Raw genomic sequence first — 25,855 nt, 5'->3', positions numbered from 1 at the left:
GTGGACTAGAACACCCAACCTTTCAGTTAGCAGTGGAGGACACTAACCATCTGTGCCACCCAATTCCCCACTGCAGTCAAGTCCAATTCTGACTCATGCCGACCCCCTAGGACAGAATAGAACTGCCCCCACTGGGTTTCCAAGGTTGTAAATCTTTTCTGGAAGCTGACTGCCACATCCTTCTCCTGGCGAGCATCTGGTGGGCTCAAACAGTTGAACTTTCAGTTAGCAGCTGAGGGCTTTAACCACTGCACCACCAGAGCTCCTGCCACAACCCAATAAGCTCCCTCTAATTCATTTTTAGGATGACTAGACTATAATTGGAGCCCTGGTGGCTCAGTGGTTAGGAACTCAGCTGCTAACCAAAAGATTGGCAGTTCCAATCCACCAGCCACTCCTTGGAAACACTATGAGGCAGTTCTGCTCTGTCCTATAGGGTCGCTGTGAGTTGGAACTGACTCGGTGGCAATGGGTTTGGTTTGGTTTCTTTGGACTATAAGCAGATTACACAACGATGCTAACTATCCTGGAGTGAGTATTGTGTTGAGTTCGCCTTAAAAGCACACTTTCTTGACAATTCACCCACTCGTTGATCTTCAGTCTTTCAAACACAGCAACAATCACAAACACCTCACCTAGGAGCTCAGCAGAGAAGGACTAGACTGTGGGTACTTACAGGTTCTCCTGAGGCGAATCATTCTGGGGCCCGCCTTACTTCTACAAAAACCCACACACACAACACCCCCCACCCACACTGATGTCGAGAAGAGCATACATACCTTCAGTGACAACGGTTGGGGGTTGCAAGACAATGCGTCTTTGGGCCACGCCAACAATGTACGGCAGTAATTGCTCCTGGAGGTCCCCAAAGCTACGGAATTCCGGGACAGTAAACACCAAGTTGTCATCGGTAGCTATGTGCTGGAGCTCTGCCCTGGAAGCGGCCTGGGCGCCGAGACCGAATGAGAACACGCTAGCCTGCTTCAGGGCTACCACCGCGTCACGGAACTCGTCACTAGAAGGCCCGGCACTTATGAGGACTAACACCTGGGGAACCCCTTCCTCCACTCGGCTGCCCCCTGCCCGGGTGAAGTGATTCTCCACCACAAAATCAAGGGCAAGGCCAATGTTGGCCAACTCCCCACCAGTGAACCTGAGGGCCTTGACCGCCTGCAGAACCTGTGCCTTGGTGGAGTAGGTGTTCAAGGAGAACATGGTTCTGGGCTCATCGCTATACTGGACCACCCCCACTCGTATCTGCTGAGTCCCAATCGAGAGTCTGTCAAGGAGATTCACAAGGAAGTCTCGAATGACTGTGAAATGCACACTTCCGGTGTTGTCTGATCCATCAATAAGGAAAATTATGTCAGCAGAGTCTTGTGCTTTAAGGGAAAGAAATGCAAAAAACGTGAAAGCGTTAGAACAAATGATAACATGCATCTGTTCGGCGTTCTGACATGTTTCTTTGGAAACCAACAAGAAACACGAAATACAGACAAATGGAACACATGTTGATTAAGGAATGTGACATTCTCCTTCAGGTCTGCATTCTGATGGATAACAGGCAACTTCCTACAAATTATCACACAAAATAGGAGCACTTATATCTTATTTCCAGTTATGCCTTTTTTGTAGTCAAATTTCAGATCATATCTACTTTTGTCAGGAAGAAACCTTGGGGGCCTGTTCTGGAGAGTTCCACTAAGTTTGGCCAGGAATGTAGTTCCTTGGAATTCTGCATTCCCATATCTACGGGGGAAAATAAATGAGTCGATAAACAAAAATCAAAACATGATTTCTAAATTTTGGACATTGCTCCAGACTTCTTAAGTGATAATGAGGATTTTTTAGTACAAATCCACAGCTGCAAAACAGAACCCGAAGTCTGGTGACTCATCACTCCAGTGTGTTAAACCCTTAAGCAACTATCGTTTCTTCCTTTTTCTTTAAAAATCAAAATGGCTGGGCACATGCAACTTTGAATCCAAAAGGAAGAACTAAAATTACATGTAAACTTTTTATTTTAAAATACCTTAATGAGATTTTGGTTTGATTTTCTTTTCTCATGAAATGCTTAGTTGTATGATACTCAAAGGCAGGTCTAGGCCTGGGCTAGATGTTTGTTCATTTAGTTTGTTGTTGCCTCTGTATTCAATCATACAATGCAGAACAATGTTAAACAGGATGATATGCAACCAGTCATGACATAATTATCCAACATTATTTTTATGACAACCCAAACTGATTCATGAGTATATAGTCAACCCTTAATCAGAATTAGCTCTGGGGCTATAGCAATGGACGTAAAAATGGCTCACCAAGACTTCTTTTCTCCCCCCACAGTGGTGAATATGAAACTCCCATTCTGTTACCAAGAATGGGGTCCCACAGAAGCACTGAACAAGGAATAGAAATCAACAAATCTAAAAACCAGGGCAAAATACTTCAAAGGTCCAGCTAGAGTGTTTAAATTATATTGATTTAAACTACAGGAAACACAGCATTATTCCAGTAAGTATGTTTAATGACTTCAGCCTGTGTTTGGAACAGGAAGAAATTTTGTGTGAGCACATATGATATTTATATTCTGATCTTTGTGATCACAGTGGACATTTCATATTCACAATTATTTTGTCCTTGTGCCAGTAAAATTGCTTTCATTTTCACTGCGGAAACAGGATACAAATTTTGTCTCATAAAATTGAAGAATTTTGGTGTAGCGAAATTATATCCTTATACAAGCACTCCCCTTGTATAAATTGAAACAGAGCTTCCTAAACTCAGACCCACTCTCTTTCCCCCTTTATGTACTTAAGACTTCCTGACAACATCTTTGTAGATGAATCCTTTTCATAGGGAAAGATATTGACATGGGAACATTGATGTCACATCCCCTTTCTAACGCCTAATGTGAAGGATAATTACTTTTTATAGTAGTTAAGATCTTGTGCTTTTAACAACTGTCACACAAAAGTATTAAATAAGACCAAGCCTTTGCCAAGAAATCCAAGGCATCTGCCAGTCTTTAGCCAAAGTAAAGATTCTTAAAGGATCTTTGGGAGGATGGGTGTCAGGGAGTGTGAATTACATAGCAGGTCATAGAAATGGCTTGCATCATCATGTGAGATAAAGACTCTGCGAATGACACCACATAAAACTCTCAGCATTTCCGAGGCCTAAATCAATGACCTTGAGGACCAGGGGAGGATCTTCCACTTACTGGCTTTATCAAGAACACTTCAAAGAAGGATTAGCTATCATCGTAGGGTCGATAAAAGAGAAACGATACCTAAATCATAGGATGACACTATCTCTCATTAATTTACGACATACTTTTTGGTTCTAATTTACAGTACTATAAATAAGATAAAAGAATCCCCCCCCCCAAAAAAATTCTTGGACATTTCTCTTCTGAAAGGCTGAACATCTACTACAGTGGGTCATAGAAAAATGTTGAATAATTTGTCATCACTGAAAATAAAATGTCATTGTCTTACACACACGATGGCACACACATGAGCATGCTTGGTTATCCAGGAGAGCCAAAGCCTCAAGTAAACACAGGACCATGGTTTCTTGGGTATATCAAAGCATATCAATGACCAACTCCATGCTAGGAGTAATCAATCTATCGAAAATAAAAAATTTGAAGCCATCTGGTTTTCTCCTTTTACGGCTTATGCCTCATCCATTTCTGTGGTATTTTCTAGGGTGGAAAGTCTTGAAAATGTCCATGGAGAAATCATAAACTCCTTCAACACCACTGGAAACACTATTTTTCTGAGCACATTTGTGTGAGCACGATGCCTTCCTTAGCTCACATTCTTATTTCATAAGCAAAACACAAAATCTCACAAATGCTTTGGGAATATTTCAAATCTTCGTATTTTGCGGGGACACAAAAGCTCATGTTGAGATCCTCACCAGTTCTGGATCAGCTTGACCACTCACTGTAGCATACAGGTTTGTATCATAGTCATAGAAAAACCAAACCCGTTGCTGTCGAGTCAATTCCCACTCATAGCGACCCTAGAGGACAGAGTAGAACTGCCCCATAGGATTTCCAAGGAGCAGTTGGTGGATTCGAACTGCTGACCTTTTGGTTAGCAGCCATAGCTGTTAAGCACTGAGCCACCAGGACTATGTCAGTCATAACCATCTTTAAAAGGATAACAAAGGGATTTCAAAAAACACAACTGATCACCTTTAGAGACTGATTAAGTAGAATTCATTTAGAACAGTGGTGATCATTAATATTGTAAACATATGTGTGTTTTAAGATCAAGTACACTCTATGGGGAAAAGTTACCTAGCCAACAGGTAGCCAATGGGAAGCAGCCCCTAATTTACTAGCAAACACTATAATACCCTCCTAATACTTTTCCCAAAAATTATAAGCAGAGATTTATTATTATTACTATCATTATTTTTGTATAGAACATGCAGTGGGACACAGTACTGGAGGAATTGCAGAGTGAAGTTAATTAGGAAAGACAGCATAAAAGGATTAATATTCCACCTTGGTGCTGTGAGCGGCTTGAACGCTAGAAGACAGAGATGTTTTCTTGGCATAAAAACAAAGGTTTTATCATCCATGTGGAAACATGCTACGCTGATTGGCTCATTGAGCACTCAGTATGGGATTCTAATTGTTTGCTCGCTTATATAACGGTTAAACACAATGGAAAACTTGTCTACTCCTCCTCCGGGGTTTGCCAACACATCAATAAAGAAAAGATGCCCCATTTGTCTACTGATCCTCTTCACTGCTTTTCAACATGGACTTGTCTTTTTCCCTATAGTCAGAGCTGTGATGAATCAGTCATTCTAATGGTATTGTAGAAAATAAAGAGTAGGTCATGGTAGATACCCTTTTATCATTTCATTGTAACCTCAGCTGCTTTGTTGGGGATGCTCTTGAGGACACCCACCTTCTTTTCCTGTCATCTGGCAGGATGGATATTATGTAATCATGCCAGAAGTGGGGCGTATCACTTGGAATTAGGATCTATTCCCCTGTTACAAAGGCCCATTAAAAAGCCTTTTAAGTGCTAGAGATAATCTGAACATTCTTCTCACTCCTTTCAGTGCCCAATGAGCAGGGACATTAGCACCCCACCCCTATCAAAGCTGAAACCACGAGGAGCCATTGGGGAAACCATTTTACAAACAACCTTCTGAAACACGTCAGGTTTGCTTAGTTCTGAAACCCTTCTCTTAACCAAGCCATTCTCACTCAAGACTGCTGGCTCCGTTCTGCTGACATCTAGTTGTCCCACTTCCTATCTCCTGCTTTCTGAATCCCTAGTACTCTTTCTCCAACCAAAATGAAAACCAAACCCATCGCCATCCAGTCAGTTCCAACTCATAGCAACTCTATAGAACAGAGTAGAACTGCCCCATAGGGTTTCCAAGGCTGTAATCTTTACAGAAGCAGACTGTACATCTTTCTCCTACGGAGTTGTTGGTGGGTTCGAACCACCAACTTTCAGTTAGCAGCTGAGCATTTAAGCACTGGACCATCAGAAGACTCTACCTTTCTCTAGCTTCTTCTGCTCTCAGCCCTTCTACCAGCCCCATCCATCTGGCCCTTTAGATTGCATGATTTATACTTCAAAGCCTCAACTCTTTCTTTTTCCCACTCCACCGACCATCTTGAAATAGCCAGAGCCAGACTTTCTGCCAGTTGCCTCCTGAAATCCTCTAGATGGTAACCACTTTCACAAACTTGGGGAAAAAGCTGGGTACAAACCTTTTTTCCCTATAATCACTTCCTCTCTGCCGTGGTGCCCACTTAGGTCTGCTCACCCATTCGCACTTTTTTTTTTTGTTCAAATAATTATCCATTTCTTTCTTTTTTTTTTTTTATGGCAACAAACAGAAGTTCTCCGACCTTCCCGAATGATTTCAGCTCCATCGTGCTCAGCCTGCGTCTACACTCCACACCCCACCATCATCTCCAGAAACTTTAACATCTGTGTGGGTAACTCCTTTGAGCAGCAGCCTCTTGGGTCTTCAATGGCCTCTGTGTATTGCACTCTAATCTCATCACTTGGGACCCCTCCACCCCGACCTGCCCTCCAAAGTCTCTCTCTCTACAGGCAGTAGGGTCTTCCTTTCACACTCAGCTGCCTCTGGGGCTTCTCTCATTCACCTGTCCCTCTCATGCTCTGGTTCTCCAGAAGTTCCCCAAGCCAGCTTCCCACCCATCAGGACCTGATGGTCGGCTATTTTGGGAATTTACTTGCCACCACTCTAGATTTTCTTTCCAAGAAAATGTTCTTCTTGACTCTCTGTCATTTCTTCTTTACTAACACTGAATTTGGTCACTCCTTCTGACCTGGAGTGCCTGAGATATCTGCAGAAAGTCATGGAGCCACACTAATGGCAACAGCCAATGACTCGTACTGTGTGCCAACAACCGAGCGTCACTGCAGGTCAGCAGTTATGTCACGAACATTCTCTGACTCTTTATTTCATCCTTGTAGCAACTGTTCAAAAATAACTTCAAATTCTTGCAAGTTCCCAGATCCAACTGCCTCTCTCTCTCTCTGTCATCTCCCTTTATGGAGATTGGTTGACACCAGGTCAACTTGAACTCTCTCAGCTTTCTTTCCATCCACCTCCAAATCTCAGACACACAGCCCTCTCTTTTCCTTTTCCTCCCTGGTGGTGTAGTGGTTAAGAGCTACGGCTGCTAACAAAAGGTCAGCAGTCCAAATCCACCAGGCACTCCTTGGAAACCCTATGGGACAGTTCTACTCTGTGCTATAGGGTCGCTATGAGTCAGAATTGACTCTACGGCAACAGGTTTGGTTTGGGGGGTTTTTTTCAGAGGAAGTACCGCCTCTCCTTCCCGGAGTTCATTTCTCCTCTGATGTTTTTTGATTCATTTTAACTCCATGCCCATTCTACCCAGAATTTGCTTCCATCAACTATCAAATGTCCACATGGACTCATTTCTAACAAAGGGAGGTCCCTCTGCCCTGCCCATCACTTATGAGTAAGCCTACCCCTGGTGACTGGTCAAAATCGCCCTGGGATGGTACATTTTAAATTTTCCTTGTCAAATTCCTTCCCCATTGCTCTTTTGGGCACTTAGAATTGGAAGGAGAGCTACCAGGCTTGGTGGTTACACAACTTGCCTCCAGATTAGGTCCGCACAAGTCACCATGCAACAGCACGTGGGCGCCATGCTCACACGCGATCGGTACTTCCAGGGTGGTGCTGATGAGCACCATTGGAACCAGAGGTGTCTCTGTGGACACAGCCACAGCTATGGCATGGAGAAGATGGAAGAGGAGCCGGCACACAGGGCTCCAGCTCTAGCTCTTCCCCTAAGTGCACATCACCCACCCTCTGGAGGGCTCAGTTTCTTCAAAGTAGATTTGGGCTGGATCATATCCAAGGTTTCCTCCAACTCTAATTCTATCAATCAAGTCTCTGAAATGGATTCCACAGAGCAGAAGAGAGGAGCCCGGTGTCATTCCAGTGGACACAGGTGGATGGGCTCTTTCCCGTCTCAGCTCATGACTTTGGGACATCGAGCTTTCTTTAAGGAAATGGGTGCTCCATTCCGATAACAGACCAAAGGCTTTTTTATTAGTTGCCTTCCCAGCTGAGCCGAGGGTTTCTTTTCTAAGGAACGCGGAAGTACCCCTTTTTAGGTCATGATGTCAGAAGGCAGTTTTTTAGCGGTAAAATATTAGTTGTCTCAAAAGTGAAAAAATCCTTGGATGTGCGTAAATGCTCTATGTTAGAAAGAGACTACAGAAGAATATTTAAACCTTTGTTTTTACACCTGTGAATATTCATCTCTTCCCTAATCTCCCCCGCCCCCACCACCTCCACCTTTAGCCAGAGTGTTGCTCTAATGCCAGCGGTTGCCAAGCTTATCTCCAAAGAAGAGCAAGGCAGGGAGCAGCTTGGCGATGTTGCCATTACCTGTGATGTCTTTAAGGGTCCCTGTGTCTCCAGCTCTTTCTGGAGCCACGGATGAACGAACACAGGACACTAAGTTTCCTACTATGTCATGCAGGGAGGTAAAATTCTCTAGGTTGAAAACATGTGTATTGAGCGGTTCACTTGCTATTTCTTTTAACGCTCCTCCATCTGCATTCTCAACTCCAATTGCAAACACGTTAACATCAGCAGACTTAAGTTCCGCTGAGGGCAGGGCAAGGCCGTCCTCCAAGCGTCCATCGGTTAACACTACGATAACCTGAGGGACTCCGTCACTGGCCCGGCTTCCAGCAGCCTTAGTTAGGTGGTTCTGCATTACGTATTCTAATCCTTTTCCAGTCTGATTGCTTCCCCCAATATAAGACATGTTGGAAATATGAGAAAGGACTTCTTGTTTCGTACGATAGGTATTTAACAGGAACTCAGTATGTGGGTTTCCGTTGAACTGGACCAGAGCAAAATGGAAATCATTTTCTCCCACAGCTAAAGATTTTATAACATCATATAGAAACTCTCGAACGAGTGGGAAATGTTCCTTTCCAACGTTCCAAGAGGAATCCACTAGAAATATTATATCGGCAGCGGCACCATTTTTGACATCTTCAAAAAAAGACATTGGTTTAGGTTTTTCTACTGTTCAAGCAATGCCTTCCTATCAGTTCGAAAGCTTCCTAAACAAATTCAGCTTACACTATGCTGTTGCTAAATGTCTTACACCTCGCTTGCAATGCAGGCAGGTAGACAACTTACCTGAGAAGTAGAGAGCCTGGGCATGTGAACTCAACAACTGATAGTGTCTGGCCATTGACCGAACTTCCGTATGCAATGACCACCACTTGTGAACTAGTAATGTGCTCCAGATGCAAAAATAAACAACATTTCCTGGGGTGTGTTTTAACCCAAGCATGATTCATTATGGCAGTTTGAACCCCAAGACCCACCTGATCAGACCAGAAGGCTATCTTACCACAGATGACCAACTGTCACTTTCCAAATTAATTCTTTAGTTTGAGATATGGAACTGGGCCTCGGCAGAAGGAAAGTGGAAACTATTTTTGTTTTACATTAACCAACTCCCTGTGCTTTGGGTAATTTGCTAGAAAAATAAATGTAAAAAAAATACGTCTCATTTAAATAAGGAAGACCCGCGTGTATGTAGAGAAAGACAAAAGTCTCATTTTTCTCAGGCTCTTGAGCCTGATGAAAGGTACCCTTACTGGTCACTCCACGTTCTTCAGAGCCAGAAAAACCTTCAGAGATGTCGAATGTTATTTATCTCTTTCAAAAATGGATCCAGTTCTCCCTCAACGGTAGAAACAGGAGGCTAAGCATTTCAGCCCTTCAGTGCCTGCGGAGGCGCCTTCTGACTATGGGCCATGCTGGCTGGGCACAAAGGCTCCTAGACTCTACAAGCCCCACTGAGCTGATGCTCCAATCAAAATGCCTTTGCCACTGTGGTGGAGCTAGATTTCCCCCCATCTCAGTGCAGCCTGTCTGGTAGGAGAACCCCTGTCAGTGGTCCCAGCTCCCCACGAAAAAGAGAAGGAGACCCAACTCAACGCTATCTAGCTTATAAACTACCGTTTTAAACGCAAGAGGCATTTCTCACTTTTTTAAAGCTCCACAAGCAAATTCTTAACAGGATTCATTAGGGTCTCTTTTTTTTTTTTAAATAGTTTTAGGAAAGTGATTCTTTAATGATTCGATGATTAGAAAGATGAAAATGTCTTTCTTCATTCAGAGTTATAGAGAGAGGGATCTTTATTTTTCATGGAAAATTTTTTTTTCCTTTTATAACTTGTCTTCCCCTGATTTTGCGTGTGCAGAGACCAACCAATGCCAGAAATTTGGAAAAGCTCTTCAGATGGTGAAATATTCAAGATACAAACATTCTGTTCACAGCCAATATAAAAACAAACCACTTGCAAACCAACTCCAGGATATCAAACCCAAGTTTTAGTAACCTATCTCTTACTAGATACGGAGTATCTGTAAAAGTCTATACCTAAATAAATATCCTACAATAAAATGGCTTATCTATCACTTAAAAACGTATCTAGGCTCTACCTCAAGCTCATGATGGCTGAGATCTAAAATCAGCTAGCACTGTTTCTTGTTATGAAACTAAGAGATGTTTCCAGGTCTTACCTGCTTGTTGTTGGGCATGAGTCGTGGAAAAGCCCAAGAGAAAGAGGCAAAAGAGGGCCACTAATGGCAAATGTCGGTGTTTCCTCATTTTGAATCTGTCTAAGCACCAACTATGGACCTAAGAGAGAAAACAGGGCAGGGGGGAATGATCAGCTTTATTTGTGATACACAAGCCCTCAGAAAATAAGAAACACTGTTTCTCTGCCCTTTTTAGATTTCCAAGGTGACTTTCTGACTTACACTTTGAACTAGTAGCAAATTCATAGATGACAGATAGATAGACAGACAGATAGAAACACATATACAAAGATGTAGATAGATGATAGATGGATAGATTACAGATGGATGGGTGGGTGGATGGGTGGGTGGGTGGGTGGATAGGCGGGCGGGCGGACGGATGGATGGAGAAAGGGAGATATCTGATAGCTATATACATACATACATATGTATATATATGCATACATACACAGATCATTAAAAAATCAAAGGAGAGAGGAAGAATGGAAAGCAGGAAGGAAGGAGCAAGCGAACAAATGAAGCAACAAAGAAAAATTGATAGATGAATAAGAGGTGAATAGATAGTACTCTGTCTAAGGAGATCTCAGGCCTCTTGTAGCTCCCAGAATCAACTCATCCTCTGGCTGAGCCACTCGCTGTCCTGGCTGAACACTCTTAAACAAGTGTGAAGAATACAATTACATTTTTTTAAAATAGGCATTCATAGTGGTTTCTTTGCAATCTAAAACTGTTCTTTTTCTTTATCAAATTACTAACTAATGGATCAAGGATTTATCTCTTTTTATGAAAAGATGTTTTGATCAAACATCTAAGTGAGAATCTGAATTTAGTGACTGTGTTACATTGGCCATGGCTAGTAACTATGACATTAAATCTCTTTTCCTCCCAAATTGAGATGGGCAGTAATAGCATATTTGTAAACAAATGGCAAAACGGAAATGGGTCAGGGTAAAGGTACTCAGAAGCACCAAAAAGTAGCCAGTTTGTGACACCCAGCTTAACTGCAAGCCATGTCTGAAGGAAGCCCTAGAAGCTTCAGTTTCCAGTTGGGCTTTGCCCAAATCATGCGGAAACTCAACCACAGCAGCTGGTACCAAGCCCGCAGCCTGCGAGTCAATTCCAACTCCTAGCGACCCTGTAGGACCAAGTAGAACTGCCCCATCGTGTTTCCAAGGAGCTGCTGATGGATTCGAACTGCCGACCTTTTGGTGAGCACCCATAGCTCTTAACCACCGCACCATCGGGGCTCCTCAGCAGCTGGTACTATTTTCATCTTGCCCTTATTCTCTGTTAATAGTTAGCACTCCAGTGAAAATCTGCTGTTTGCCAACCGCCCCACCTCAGAACGGAGCAAGCCCGGGGATATTTAATTAGCAGGACTTCACGCCGGACTTCAGGGCTAACGGCTCCCATGTGCCAGTGGTGACTGCAGAGCAGACTTCCAGCCACCAAGCTCACGCTCAGATAGCTCAGCAGCCTGTGTCACCAAACCTTTTCCCTGCAAACTTCCCCTTCTCTCCCCACCCCAAACCAGAAAACACCCCTATCCTCAAATGTTCATGCCCATCTCTTCACCCTCCAATCCCAGGTCTAATGACATCAGCTTGGGTGCTTGGAGTTTTCCAGAATTTCCCAAATATATTTTTCATACAATCTTTTTTTTTCAGTAATACCTATTGGCATCTCATGAGACTGACTGCACGGAACACAGTTTGGGAGCGGTGGGCTGCCCATTCCTAGATCTGAGCTCACTAAACTCTTGTTGCTCTGAAGCACCAGCTTAAGGTATCTCCACCTGCCCAAGTCTCTACCTGACCCAGGCCACAGGGTTTGCAAATGTCTGTATATATTGATATATCGATGTCTGTCTGTATACTAAATACACTATGGGCTGCCAGAAGAATAAACAAATCAATCTTGGAGGAAGTACAGCCACAATGCTCCTTAGAAACAAGGATGGCTGGACTTCATCTGGTTTACTTTGGACTCGTCATAAGAGGGGACCAATCTCCGGAGAAGGACATCATGCTTGGTAAAGTAGAGGGTCAGCGAAAAAGAGGATGACCTTCAACAAGATGGACTGACACGGTGGCTGCAACAATGAGCTCAAACATAGCAACAATTGTGAGGATGGCACAGGACCAGGCAACTTTTCGCTTTGTTATGCATGGAATTGCCAGGAGTTGGAGCTGACTCCACAACACCTGACAACAACAGCAAGCCTGAGATCAGGCCTAGAAGGAGGAAGATCCGGAGTTGAAATCTGTGGCCCAGTGGTGAAAAGGGGAGGGACACAGAGAGTGGGCCCTATGCCTGGCCTGCCAAAATCAGTGGGGTAGAGAAAGATAAAACCACACAGAAGGGGATGAATTCCAAGACCTACTTGTGGCTTTGGACTTCCAAGGAAAGTCAACAAAAAGTATTGCCTGTGATGAAACTAAGGTATCCTGTGGCTGAAGAGAGCTTGATGACATGACGTCAGGGGCTAAAATGGAACCACCTATCAATACAGCTTTTTCTTGGAAATTTATCAGTAGTGAGACAGAAGTGCAGTTATAATGACATTCAGTAGGCCAGTCATCAGAAGAACATTTCTTTCTGCTGTGCAGGGGCAGAGAGTCGTGATAACACCAACATTGCAAAAAAACCATCCAGTCTTCTTGGCTTGAATGGTCTACCCTTGTTGGACACTGATATGTGCAATCTAGAAGAGACGTCTTCAACTTGCGATGCTTTGGTGTGACAGTGCCTCCAAGTCCTAGCCAAATCCCAGCCAGGTCAGTGCTCACAGCACCCCCTGTAGGCAGTGTAAAGACCCACTGTTTGACTGGCTCTGCTCGGCTGGCTGGTCGGCCACCTACGCTGTGGAAGGCCTGCCTTGCCCACAGCCGCCACACTGCCCCATTCTCCCTCTAGGAATCCCTTGGGCCCATGCTCTACTTGGGAATCTTCCAGACCTTCCATGGAGCCTTCCCTTCCCTCTTCCACTCTGCTAGACCCAGGCCTGAGTTTATCTTTAAAATCTCAAAAGCAAATGCACTGTGATTTTGTGTGTGTGTCAGTTAAGGAGACTTGCTTGACTGCTACCCAAAAGGCCAGCAGTCTGAACCCACCAGCTGCTCTATGGGAGAAAGACATGGCAGTCTGCTTCCATGAAGATTACAGCCTTAGAAACCCTATGGGGAAGTTCTGCTCTGTCGTATAGGGTCCCTAAGAGTCAGAATCCACTTGACAGCAACAGGAGAGAGTAACTAAGTAATATCGATGTAATAACGCTGGAAGGTTGTTTTTCCTTTACTTATTTGACCAAAAAGGAGCTTTGGTGGTGCAGTGGTTAAGCGCTCAGCTGCTAAGCAAAAGGTCAATGGTTCAAACCCACCAGCAGCTCCATGGGAGAGAGATGTGGCAGTAGGTTTCCGTAAAGATTACAGCCTTGGAAACCCTATGGGGCAGTTCTACTTTGCCCTATAGGGTTTCTATGAGTTGAAAGCGACTCGATGGCAACAGGTGTTGATTTGGTCCTCAGTGAATTGATGATCTACACTTTAGAATAATGTAAGAATGCATTGTATATGTGCTACCCTTGATTCTTTTCTCTAAATCTAACATCAGATTTTTTTATCAGGAATAAAAAGAAACAGTTTGCATTGAGTCAGCTCCAACTCAAGGCAGCCCCATGTGTGTCAGAGTGGAACTGTGTTCCACAGGGCTTTTGATGGCTGATTTTTTTCAAAGGTAGATCTCCAGGCCTTTCCGGGTAGATTCGATTCTCCAAACTTTCAGTCAGAGGTCAAGCAGGATCACTGTTTGCACAGCCCAGTAAAATTTAAATCGTAATAGCGTGAAATTGATACTGTCTTTCTAGGCCACTGCTTACTGACTTCAACCATTCTCTAAGGGAAATGAATTTTTAATTGGTTGAAAATCATATGTAAGGATTTTTATTTCTAAGACATTAACCTTTAAAAGGGTAGCCCCCGAATTGTGTCCATTTGGACACAAAGTAGGGAAATAAACATATAGTGAACAGGAATAATCTTTTCCAAAGTCCACCCAGGTTTTGGGAAGAGGGGGGAAAGGAGGGGAGGGACAGGAAGGGAGAGAAGAGGGGTGAGGAAGAAAGGAGAGGAAGAGGGGAGGAGGGGAGGAGACAGAAGAGGATAGCTGAGGGAGGGGAGAAGAGAGGCACTCTTGAAATTCTGAAAAAGAAGAGCAGAAAGGACGCCTGTGGGACGACGAGACTTCCAGGCTCCACCATGACTAATCAACACTCATGGCTTGCTTGAGCTGATTCTCAGGTAGGACAAATACCTTGGGCTACACACACCTTTTCCTTCCAGTCCTGTGGCTCAAGAGCCCCTAGCCCAGCTGTTGAATACCTAATTGCTAACATAGTGCTTTTCAATCAAGCCTATTCTACCATTTGTCATGTCTTGGAGTCCCAATTTACAAGACTGAATTTTCTGGCAGTGAATTTTGGAGAAGTTTTTCATTTAGTTTATTGAAAGCTGTCAAACACCATTTCCCCAAAAGATCACCTGTCTTGTCCATTTTAATAAAAGGAAGTTGAGGTAGCCACCTTCCCTCCCCTCTCCACACGCACACATTCTCTCCACCCAGCTGGCCAAAGAAAGAGAGACAAGGCGGCACAGGTCATATTTTTTCAGCTCTAATCTCCAGAGGTGGGATTTCATGCAGGCCTCCCTACAACCCATTGGCTACTCTTTCCTCCATTTCCTACCTGGGAATTTGAACCCAGGTGAGGCAAAGTGATTTGCCTAAGGTCACATAGATAGTTCAAGAACAAACCAGAATCCCAGCCCATGTCTGTGATTCTAAAGCCTAAGTATGGGACGAAGCCCAGGAAACCCTAGAGATTATGTAGGATTTGGCCCCAATCTCAAGGAAACTCCCATGTCTTTGGGGGAAGAAATAGACTTCCTTGGTGGTGACAAACCACAGAGCCTGTGTTGACAGAATCTGACTGTCTGATGGCCTATTCATTCATAGACGGAAAAAGAAGTCAGAATTGGCTGCTTGAGACTCTTAGGCTGGGTGGAGTCATGTGTTGCTTTTTAGTCTATATTCTCCAACCCAGAGGCAGCAGAGCCAATAATAGGACTCATTAAGTTTTCATTCTTATCTTTCTACTCAGCATTGTTCATCCCTTTTTATTTACCTATTTTTTTGCTCGGCTTCATTCTAAAAGGATTTGAGACGTGCCTTTTTCCATTTTGTAGCTGTCTACTTGGAATTTTAAAAGATACCTCTTATTACAAAATTTGCCCTACGTGGTCCTTCTTTTGAAATCCTATTCAGTTCATATCCCAAAGGCTTTCCCAAGCTATTCGGCAACCCTGTGAAATTAGTTTTCATTAAGCCTATGATTCAAAAGCCTTTCATTTTCCACGTCTGGAAATCTTTTTTTTTTTTTTTTTTTAAGAAAGAGAGACACACATGCACACAAGGAAATAATTTTGAAACAAAGGCTTAAATGCATCCAGAGGGCCCATTTTGAAGTCATTTATTTGGTCTTTTAAGAGCAGGCTGTTCCCCTATCACGTTCTGGGACTTCTCTTACGAGCTCAGTTTTAAACGGGGGCTGCAAAAATAGTCAAGACCACAGCAAAAGAGCCACCACGTACCTCCCAGGAAGTGGGAAGAATTGCATTCTGTAAACCCTGGGGGTCTTAAGTTGGCAGCACTCATTCAGCCGTTGGTGGCAAGAATGGAAGCACCCCACTTTCTCCCCTTTCTTGCCTGGATCGTGGGAAAGGGGTGCCCATTCATTCCTCAAGGAGGAAATTCAGAGGATTTATTAGATCCTCCATTTAGGGAAGGAGGCTGGGGGATCTCATGGGCCATTGCCATTCGAGAGGTCTTTGGAAAATCCTCAGAAGAAAAGTATTTGGAAACACTCTAAAGAAATGCATCTGAAACTAGGTTTTTTATTGTTTCATTTTACAACTCCTACATCAAATTACTATCCCATGAAAATACTCAAAGGCAGAATAAGATCGGCAGTGTGCAAATACCTGTAAACAATAGCCAGTTTGACTCAGAATCAGAATGTTTTTAAAACTCTGCCTGTGCAAGCGTGGTGAGCTTCCCTGACTTGGCCTTGCTGCCAGGTGCCGTTTAGGTATTTCATCTCTTCCTGGTAAAATCAAATAAAACGATGCCTTTTCAGCAGCTCCTGTATTACCATAAAATAATACAGGAAGAGAGGGCTTGGACATCCCCTAGCCATTCGCCTCCTTCATCACTGAGATAACATGGGAATGTTCTGAGCACAGTGCCTGGCCTCAAGGTCTTTGCTCCTCAAAGGTTAGTTTTCTTTCCCCTACAAAGGCAAAAAGTCCCTGGGTGGCACAAACGGTTCGAGTACAGCCGCTAACCAAAAGGTTGGCAGTTCAAACCCACTCGCCGCACTGAGGAAGAAAGGCCTGGCGATCTGCTTCTGTAAAGACTACAGCCAAGAAAACCCTACGGAGCCATTCACCTTTGTAACACATGGAGTCGCCATAAGTCGGAACTGACTCAGCAGCAACGGCTAAAACGGCAGCTTTAAGAACCTCCAGATTAACGGCCCAGATATTTGGAAATTCCTTCTAAAAATGTGTTCCTAAGGTCCGGGGTAATAGCCATCAAGCAGAATGTCCCACGTCTGCTGTAGTCTGAGAAGCTCTAACTCCACGGTGCAAATGTAAGAAGTATTTTTCAACTCTTGCTTGCATGGCAGCCAGACAAGACTCTGTCCCCACTAACATCACTAATTATAAACGTTAGGAGGAAACCAGACCAGCCTTAACGTTAAGGAAGAGAGCGCATTAAAAAAAAAAAAAAATGCTTCAAAAGAAATTGCACAATCGCACTTCCATTCCAGCCCCATGACACACGATGATGCCAGATCTGGATTCGTGCTCCGCGGCTCTCCCGTCTCCTCCTGTTTAACCCCTGACTTCAGTGCTGACGACCTCGCCAAAGCCGTGGTACGACCGTTAAAGCGAAGTGGCCAAATGTTCTCACATTGTAAAGAAAAATGAAGTATTTGTGCTTGATTTCCAGTCTGATTTGTAATCTAGTATGTTGTTTTTGGGAGCCCTGGTGGTACAGTAGTTAAGAACTTGGCCGCTAACCAAAAGGTCAGCAGTTCGAATCCACCAGGCGCTCCTTGGAAACCCTATGGGGCAGTTCTACTCTGTCCTACAGGGTGAGTATGAGTCGGAAAAACTAACTCGAAGGCAATGTATATGATGTTGTTAGTTGCTGTCAAGTCGGCCCCCAGCTCGTGGCAACCCCCGTGTGTTACAGCGTAGAATGGTTCCGAAGATTTTTCTTGGCTGTAATCTTTACGGAAGCAGGTCGACAAGCTCTTCTGCGGAGCCCCTGGGTGGGTTCCAGCTGCCAACCTTTAGGTTAGCAGCTAAGGGCAAAATACTTTTGCCATCCAGGCTCTTCCAGTCAAGTGTACCCGTTGCCATCAAGTCGATTCTGACTCATAGTGACCATGTAGGGGTCAAGTATAGAAAATTATTTAAAATCGTGATTTAAAAAAATTAAGTTGACACATCTTATAAAATTTCATTGACGCTGGAGTTGGTAAAATATCCTGGGAACAGTGGCAAAGTGGTTAAGCACTATGGCTGCTAACCAAAAGGTCAGCAGTTCAAATCTACCAGCTCCCCTTGGAAACCCTATGGAGCAGTTCCACTCTGTCCTATAGGGTCGCTATGAGTTGGAATTGACTTGACAGCAATGGGTTTTTTGTTTTTACTGTCTGTCTCAGTAATGGTCAGTTAACCTCTCCCGGCCACGTTGTTATCAGTGGTGCAGTAAAGATAGCTGTCCCATACTCTGACAGGCAGCATTTCTGCTACTGCTTTCTTCTGTTACCCTGGGATGCCTGCCTCCCTTTTAGACACAGGAGCCCCCTGGTGCCCTCTGGGGACTTAGTGCAATCTGTGGGCTTATTTGAGCTGGCTCCAGCTCTGGGTGCCTGCACCAGGCTGCTGAATCAACTAATGAAGATTCTGGAAGTCAAAACCAGCTTCCTGGAATGGCTTCCCAGGAGACCTGAGTCATCTCCAGCTGCTGTTCAATTTTCAGTTTTGAAATTAAACCGATTCCTGAGCTCTTCCTTCCAGGGGCCAAATCCTGATGTCCCAGGTCTATGAATACCAAATGTATAGCCCAAATGGGGGTGAGTTCACAGACATATTCCCCAGTGTACTGTCTCTGGTCTCTCCAAACTATTAACTGTTTCTCTGAATTTCCTGAGACTTAGAATTCAAGAGAGCAGCAACAGAAGTCTGTGCTAAATGCAACCAGATCCCTGACAAAGACGAGCAATTTGCCTTTGGGAGAGGGTTTGGCAGAACGTTGAGTATTTGTTTTATTTTTCTTTTCCTTTCCAGTTTTTTTTTTTTTTTAACAATTACCCCTCTGCTAAGTAAAGTTAAAATTTACTACTCCAAAGAAGACTGATGCGTGTAGAGAAGTGCTTTTCTGCACACAATACTCTAAAATGTACTTTTAAAGGCTTGTACCCGTTCCCCCTCCTTTTAATGTATGCGTACCAGGTGTCAGCCTATCGAGTGCATTATGTTTGAAACATTAGACTGTGTTAGAGGAACATTCAGAAACATTGGGTTTGCGTCCGTCTACTACAAGCACTGTGACCTTGAACCAGTAATGCACTTTTCTGGACTCCGTTTCTTCCCTTGACGTATAAAGGGCCTGGAGAAAGAATTCAATATTTCAAATACACAAACAAACAAACAAACAAGCCCATTGCCACTGAACCGATTCTGACTCTCAGTGACTCCCTGTGTTACAAAGTCAAACCGTTCCACAGGGTCTCTGTGGCTGACATCTTTATGGAAACAGGTCTCCAGGCCTTTCTTCCACAGTGCCGCTGGGTGGGTTTGACCTGCCAACCTTAGGTTAGTGGTGGAGCACAAATCATTTGTGCCACCCAGTGACCTAATAGCCAAAGGGAAATCAGGTTTGCCAACTAGAAGAGCAAGGACTGCGTCTTAGTCATTTTTGTCCCTTTCTCCCTCCTGACCCCAAACACAGGGCAGTGGAACACACTGGTACTTGTTAAGCTTAAATGAATATGGGAGTCGACAGACCGGCTAAAATGTTGATATTCTTTGCCCTGAGCTGGAATTCTGTAGCTCAGAATTCTATCAGGTAACGGTCGGAAATATGAGGGTCAGTTATATATGTTTTTACTAACAAATAGGAAAAATGGGATAGCCACAATTATAGTTTGTGTGAATGTCTTTTTGAAAATATGTTAAAGGAAGTTGTCTAGTAAGGGAAATAGCAAAGGACAGGTAGTGCAAAGCTTGAGGGTTACTGGATCAGTCGCCGTTAACATCCTTCCAGTCCTAAAATTCAGAATTTCTGCATGGACGCAGCAGGCATGCATAGACAACCTTGCCTTGGTTCCAAAGCACCCACTGTGGTCAGCTGAAGCCGTTATTAGATGCGGATAAAACGCCCCCCTCGGAAGTTCTCAACTGCTTCATGCCCTTGATGCACAATTGTTCTGTAGCGAAGAATGTCTCATTTCAAGGCACAATTTCATCTCAGATGTATTCGTATCTGAGCACAGAAAAAAGCAAAACTTTAAGCGTGTGTCCACATCTAATATTATGACCACAGAGCCCTGGTGGCACAATGGTTAGCACTCGGAGGCTAACAGAAAGGTTGGCAATTCGAACCCACCCAGTGGTTCTGCAGGAGAAAGGCCTGGCAATCTATTTCCATAAAGATAACAGCTTAGGAAACCCTATGGGGCAGTTCTTCTGTGTCCTATGGGGTCTCTATGAGTCAGATTCAGTTTGATGGCACCCAACAACAACGGTGTTATGAACAGCCATGGGAAAAAAAAAAAAAAAGAAAGAATCAATCAATTGAAACAGCATCAAGGTCGGGGCTCCTGGAGAGGAACATTAGCTAACTGGCTGCAAACCCTGAAACTCCATCTGGGGAGACTCCCAGCAAACTCCTTTCGAGATTTTTCTGGAGCTTGGAGGGATACACTGCCCTCTAGGGGACATAGAGCCACACTGCACTCCCAGAGCTGACTCTCCTGGAGTGAATGTGCTGCTCAAAATTTCATCTCTGTGCCAAAACAGAAGTGTGACATCACAAAGTATTAAACTTATATTTCCTAAATTAGCATAAGGATTTCCCGAACAGCTTTTCCCTCCGAAAATGAGGACGCTGGGTGTGCTCCTTGAGGCCGAGATCCGCATTTTCCTTGCTTTTAGAGAGGTAAACCGTGTCTTTCTCTTTAAGGCTAGGATTGTCTCCCAGGAGTTTTACATTTTTACAGAGAAAACACACGTAGAAATAGGGGAATGAAGAGAACCGCCCTGGTCCCACTCACATGGAATTCTCTTGGGCTTTCATTTCCTTAGCTAGAGCTACTAATAGGGTTTTTGGGGTTTTTTAAATCCCAGCCCACTCCTCAAATTGTCAGTTATTTATGGAGTAGTGGGGTGGTTTTCACCGCCTGCTTTTCCAGCTAAGACACCACTGAAAATTTCCTGTGGAGTCACTGTGGAAAAGTCGCCTGCGGTCCAGAACCTTCCACCCAGACAGGGAAACAGCCCCCAGTTCTTCCCCAGGAGATACGGGATACTCATCTCCCTCCAAAAGGAGAAATGACAAAACTGCTTGTCAAATAAAACTTTTGGCTGATGATATTATCATGACAGCAAGAAACTCGAACGCGGCAGAATCCGTTATTACCGGTGGATTTTAAAGGCCAAATGTGGAATTTCACATAAAAGTGGCTGGCGACACAGATCGCTGCTAACGAGGGCACTCTACCCAGTTGTCTGAACACTGAGCAATGAAGTAGGTGAACTTTCAATAAGGAAGGAGGCCTCGCTTCAATCTGGCTTCCAGTATGGGTGTCTGTAGACTCCTAACCCACAAGTAAAGTCAGGATGGAAAGACTCATTGAAAACACAAATAATAACCCAACTGAATAGAGGGATTTCTTTCTATTTTATCATCAAAAAAAAAAAATTGCCTTTGAGTCGACTTTAACTCATGGAGACCCCACGTGTGTCAGAGTGCTCCACAGGGTTTTAATGGCTGATTTTCCAGAAGTACATAGCCAGGCCTTTCTTACGAGGCACCTCTGAGTGGACTCGAACGCCAACCTTTCGGTTATCAGTCGAGCATGTTCACCATGTATAGCCCCCAGGGACATCATTTTGTCATCAGCGGCATATTAAATTCTAATATGTAAAAGTCAGAACACTTATGAAGTGAAAGTGAGAAGCAACGAACCCTAGGTGCCTTGGAAGCACAGTAGCCGCCCCCTCATCCATGGTTCTGCCTCCTGTGGTTTCATTTACCTGAGTTCAACCCAGTCTGAAAATGTTACGTTGGTAACCTGATGAAATCTTGTACCGTCCTGCCCCATCCCTCACAGGGACCACCACACTCTCCTAACTTTCACTACAGCATATAGTTGTAAGTGTATAGTTTGATGATATTTTACTATTAGTTATTGTTGCTAACCTCTGACTGTACCTAACTTATAAGTTAGACTTTATCACTGCTACGTATGTATACCATAATAGCGTATGTAGGGTTGGATATTATCCTTGGTTTCAGGCATCCATGGGGGGCCTTGGAACATATCCCTCGCAGATAAGGGGGGGCTACTGCAAAGGGAAGAGCGGAGAGAAAGAGCAAGCCCACTCAGAAAGACGCTTAGTGCATTTCAAAAATATCACGAAGAGGCGAATTTGGACTTTTGCCACATATCCCATCACCTGAGTGCCACAACCATGGTGCCATGGAACATGTGCCCCTCCCAAGTCAGAGAGAAGCCCTGGCCAAGGGTCGGCATTCTAGAAATTTCTGCAGCCATCTCCCAGGAAGGTATGGTGGCCGCACCCTCCCATTGGCTGATAGGAAAAAGCCAGGATAGCTACACTTCACCCCAGCTTTGGACTTCTTTTGCCAAACCCTCTTCCCCACCTCTTAATGGTCTTCCACTATCTCTGTCCTTGCTATGAGTGAGGAAAAGAGAAAAATAAATAAGCCTAAACAAAAAAAGATATCAAGACCCCATGGCTGTTCTTATGTCCTGAATTTCTACCAAAGCCCCCTCCTCCTCACCCCCATGCCTTTACCCTCTGCAACAAGCCCACACCAGAACGACACAACACTCAGGTCCCAGCTTGGGCCCCTAGACCCCAGAGGTGGCCTGAAGAATGGATAAACCCTCTGTTATCCTGGTCAAGCAGCAACACTCTGTTGCCATGGTCTAGCCCGCGTGCCCGACCCTTCTTCTATTAGTGGGTATGCCGTTAGGGAGTGTCAACTAAATTTCACCTTACTTTTAATAGAGCGTCCTAGGGGAAAATTAACTTCAGGGACAAATCAAATATCACGTTCCAAGTCTAGATGTGAACTAGTTTGGGCTTCCCTGTCACTAACTGACCTGCTCTGGGCCCCCCTGCAATAGTAACTGACATCACTGCCACTCAGCCACCTACCAGTTCTGGGACTGTGGCCAAGTAATTCAGCACCTCTGACCCTCTGGATCTTCGTCTTTAAAACCAGGGAGGTACTACACCAGTGGCTTCCAACCAAGAACGTCTTTGTTGCCTTTAGCCCACCAAAGAACCCAGAAGTTCCAATAATCTCAACAGAAGCCCACCGTGCTTCAGGATCATTTCAGCTAAGAGCAAAGGATACATTTCCGTTTGGTTTTTGGAAGTTCTGAGAGTGGGGCCCTGGAAAGGTGGGGGCTCCCAGGTTGGGAGTAACCTGTACACATGAGCTTTGAGCACGCTCGCAGCTCCGAGATTCTCAGGTCCTCATCTAGCGTTGGCTGCGGGTAGAGGTTGCTGATGTGGGCCAACGTCCCTATATTCCCACTGGGTGAGGACACTCCCTTATGATCAGAGATTGGCCTTGGGGCTCATATCAGCCTCTACTGCTCTGCAGGCTCTGAAATGCTGACTTTTCTTCTACCACTTCCCAGTGCTCCAACTAGACCCCCCCCCAGTGACCCCACCCATCCCAGTCCATCTTTTATCACAGCAGACCATTGTACCAGGTCCCCAAAAAGGCTGGCACCTCTCCCATGCCCCAAGAAGGACCAGCTCCCCACCCTACACCCCCCCACTCCCAGCAGATGCGACCCCAGTTCTGCCCTCCCAGCGGGGAACAGCCCGGGGCCTCCCAGCTTGGCATCAGCCTCATACCTGGCAGCACAGGCCAGCCCCAAGTCCCCAGAGGCCCAGCCTCGTCTGCTAGGCAGGCCGCCCAATCACCAAATTCCTTCTCCTCTGAGCCCTGCAGCTCTTTTCAGAAACCCCAAAGGACTGACTCCAACAGTGCCTTCAGGCTCCTAAAAAACGAAACCCTGGTGGTGATTACTGAGTAACATTTGACTTGGTCCTGAGCCTGGCGCCAGAGTCACCCAGCCCCACGAAAGCTCAGGGCTGCTCCCCAGCCCTTGCCATGGGTGGCCCAGGGCATAAAAATCCGCCTGATACACCCTGACCTGACACCCCACTCAGAGAGCCCAGAAAATCTCCGAATGTAGCTGCTCTACAGATAGCCCTCGCGTTCCTCGGCAAAGACCCTTTTCAAACCAAGCAGATTGCAACTGAGCTTTAGAAGAAGGGAATGACTCCCAATAAATCACGAGGCGAAAAGCGTTGCCGTCAGACCCAGGAAAGCCTGGAGGAGTCTGGGCAGCTCACGGCGCCTACAGCAATAAACCAGCTGATTCTCTTAGGCAAACCGTGGTCTTAAGCCAGTTGCCACAAACTGAGAAAGAAAAATCAGCAGAATCTTCCAGAGACCTAAACCATGGGCAGAAAGGACTCTAACAGAGTTGCTAAAACCACCTAGAAGCGGCCACCTGGGGCTGAAAGGATTTCCTACTTGCCGCAAGCCTTGGAGAACAGCGTGGGGACCGGCACTTACCTGAGCAAATGTGAAGAATTCGATGTCCCGGGACTTCCAGATTTAAATTATGTGGGAATCTGATGCATATTTTTCCCCACTCTCTGAGCCTCTTCTCTCCCTGTTGTTTCTCCACCAAAGCAGAGGGACCCCAAGAGCAGAGGAGGAAGGCTTCCTGGCAGTCCCTGCAGGAGGCTGGAGTCCTGGAGGACTGAGTGCCTTTGGTAGAGGACTGAGCTCCTGACTGGACAGGGTCCAGGGGTACAGTCAGGGCTTCCTCCAGCTCCTCCTCCGCCTCCCCGCCCCTGCCCTCCTCTCCCCCTCCTCACTGCAGACCGACCCAAACTGTAAATGAGAACCAGACTCCCTCGCTCTGTTGCTCCTGGCCCCTGCTGCAGGCTGATGTCACCCTCTGTGTGCTGTCTTCAACCTACAAGCGCTTAGCTGGGCTCCTGCAAACCTCTACTCCTAAAAAAAAAAAAAAAAAGAAGCCACCACTTCGCCTCGTCACCTTTTGGCCTGGGCCCCTGGTGGCAGAGGGAATGAAGTTTGGAATTTCTTCGTGGGTCTCCATGGTTTTCCTGCGATGTTTTCCAACACCAGCTGAAAGGAAAACAGGAAATGCGGTCCCCCTCCACCCGCACCACACCCTTCCAGCTCTTCTTGAAGTTTCTGAATCAAGACTTCTCATAGTCTCCCCTTTCAAATATTAAAAAACAGCGACTAAAATCGACTTGGCTTCCTGTTAACCAAAGCCCTGTTTGCCATGAAAGGGCAAGGAAAGGAGGCTATAGTCTTTTTTTTTTTTTTTTAAGTTCTGCACACAGCATTTCCGGTTGTGAGGCTAATGGCCCCCTCCAGGAAACAAGGGGAGTGAGAACGGCTATTTTACTTGGAGTGTCAAGCAAATTCTTCAGTAAGAACCTGTGTTTCTCCAAGGCTTTGCAAATGTCAAAACTCTTCAACACACAGTATCTCCTTTATCATGAACATTGCCGCCCTGTGCCTTTAAATTTAAATACCAGTAGCCGTCCAACTTCGACTCATGGTGACCCCACGTGTGTCATGGTAGAACTGTGCCCCACGGGATATTCAAGGGCTGTGATCTTCCAGAGGGAGTCCTTTAGCGGCAAAAACGGTTAAGTGCTGAGCTACTAACAGTTGTCGGTTTGAATCCACCCCAGAGGCACCTTGGAAGAAAGGCCTGTCAATATGCTTCTGTAAAAAATCAGCCATTGAAAACCCTACGGAGGGCAGTTCCACTCTGCAACAATGGGGTTGCCATGAGACAGAATCGACTTGACAGCAACTGTTTTGGTTTGGGGTTTTTTGGACCTTGCAGCAGTAGACTGCCAGGCCTTTCTTCTGAGGTGCCTCTGGGTGGACTCGAACCTCCAACCTTTCAGTTAGCAGCCGAGCATGTTAGCCATTCGTACCACTCAGGACTCTGTCCTTTTAAACAGATGTGTCATTTTTCGATTGATGAAATTGTGGTCCCATTTTACAGATGACACGTAATTATTCCAAGAGAGTGACATCGTCAGTGTCCTACCTGGGGTTAGTCACCAAGCTCCGCTTGGAACGCCAGTCTTGGACAACCCCAAACCTCTCGCTGCTGCTCCCATCGCGTGGCCTATGTGAAAACTCTGCTAATGTGAAATACCGAGAGACAACTAAAGGATACTTGCAACTTCAGATCCTGCTAAAGCCAAGTTTAAAAAAAAAAAAAAAACCCACTGCCATCGAGTTGACTCCAACCCACAGC

General features: G+C 45.1%; 1 protein-coding gene across 1 annotated transcript in view; it reads right to left on the bottom strand.

The window, feature by feature from the left end:
* COL6A3 (collagen type VI alpha 3 chain) overlaps positions 1-24,715 on the bottom strand; it is a 90,373-nt gene extending 65,658 nt beyond the window's left edge. Inside the window, exons 1-4 of the mRNA XM_064286502.1 lie at positions 24,602-24,715; positions 10,111-10,228; positions 7,945-8,562; positions 780-1,382 (exon numbers count right to left, since the gene is read on the bottom strand). Coding sequence (XP_064142572.1) covers positions 780-1,382; positions 7,945-8,562; positions 10,111-10,228; positions 24,602-24,664 — 1,402 coding nt within the window. The 5' untranslated portion in view covers positions 24,665-24,715. The remainder of the gene's footprint in view (positions 1-779; positions 1,383-7,944; positions 8,563-10,110; positions 10,229-24,601) is intronic.
* Between the last annotated feature and the right edge of the window lie 1,140 nt (positions 24,716-25,855).

Source organism: Loxodonta africana, chromosome 6 (genome assembly GCF_030014295.1).
Source record: "Loxodonta africana isolate mLoxAfr1 chromosome 6, mLoxAfr1.hap2, whole genome shotgun sequence".
Lineage (NCBI taxonomy): Eukaryota > Metazoa > Chordata > Mammalia > Proboscidea > Elephantidae > Loxodonta > Loxodonta africana.
The sequence above is the reverse complement of the archived record's forward strand: the minus strand, read 5'-3'. Positions and strand labels throughout refer to the sequence as shown.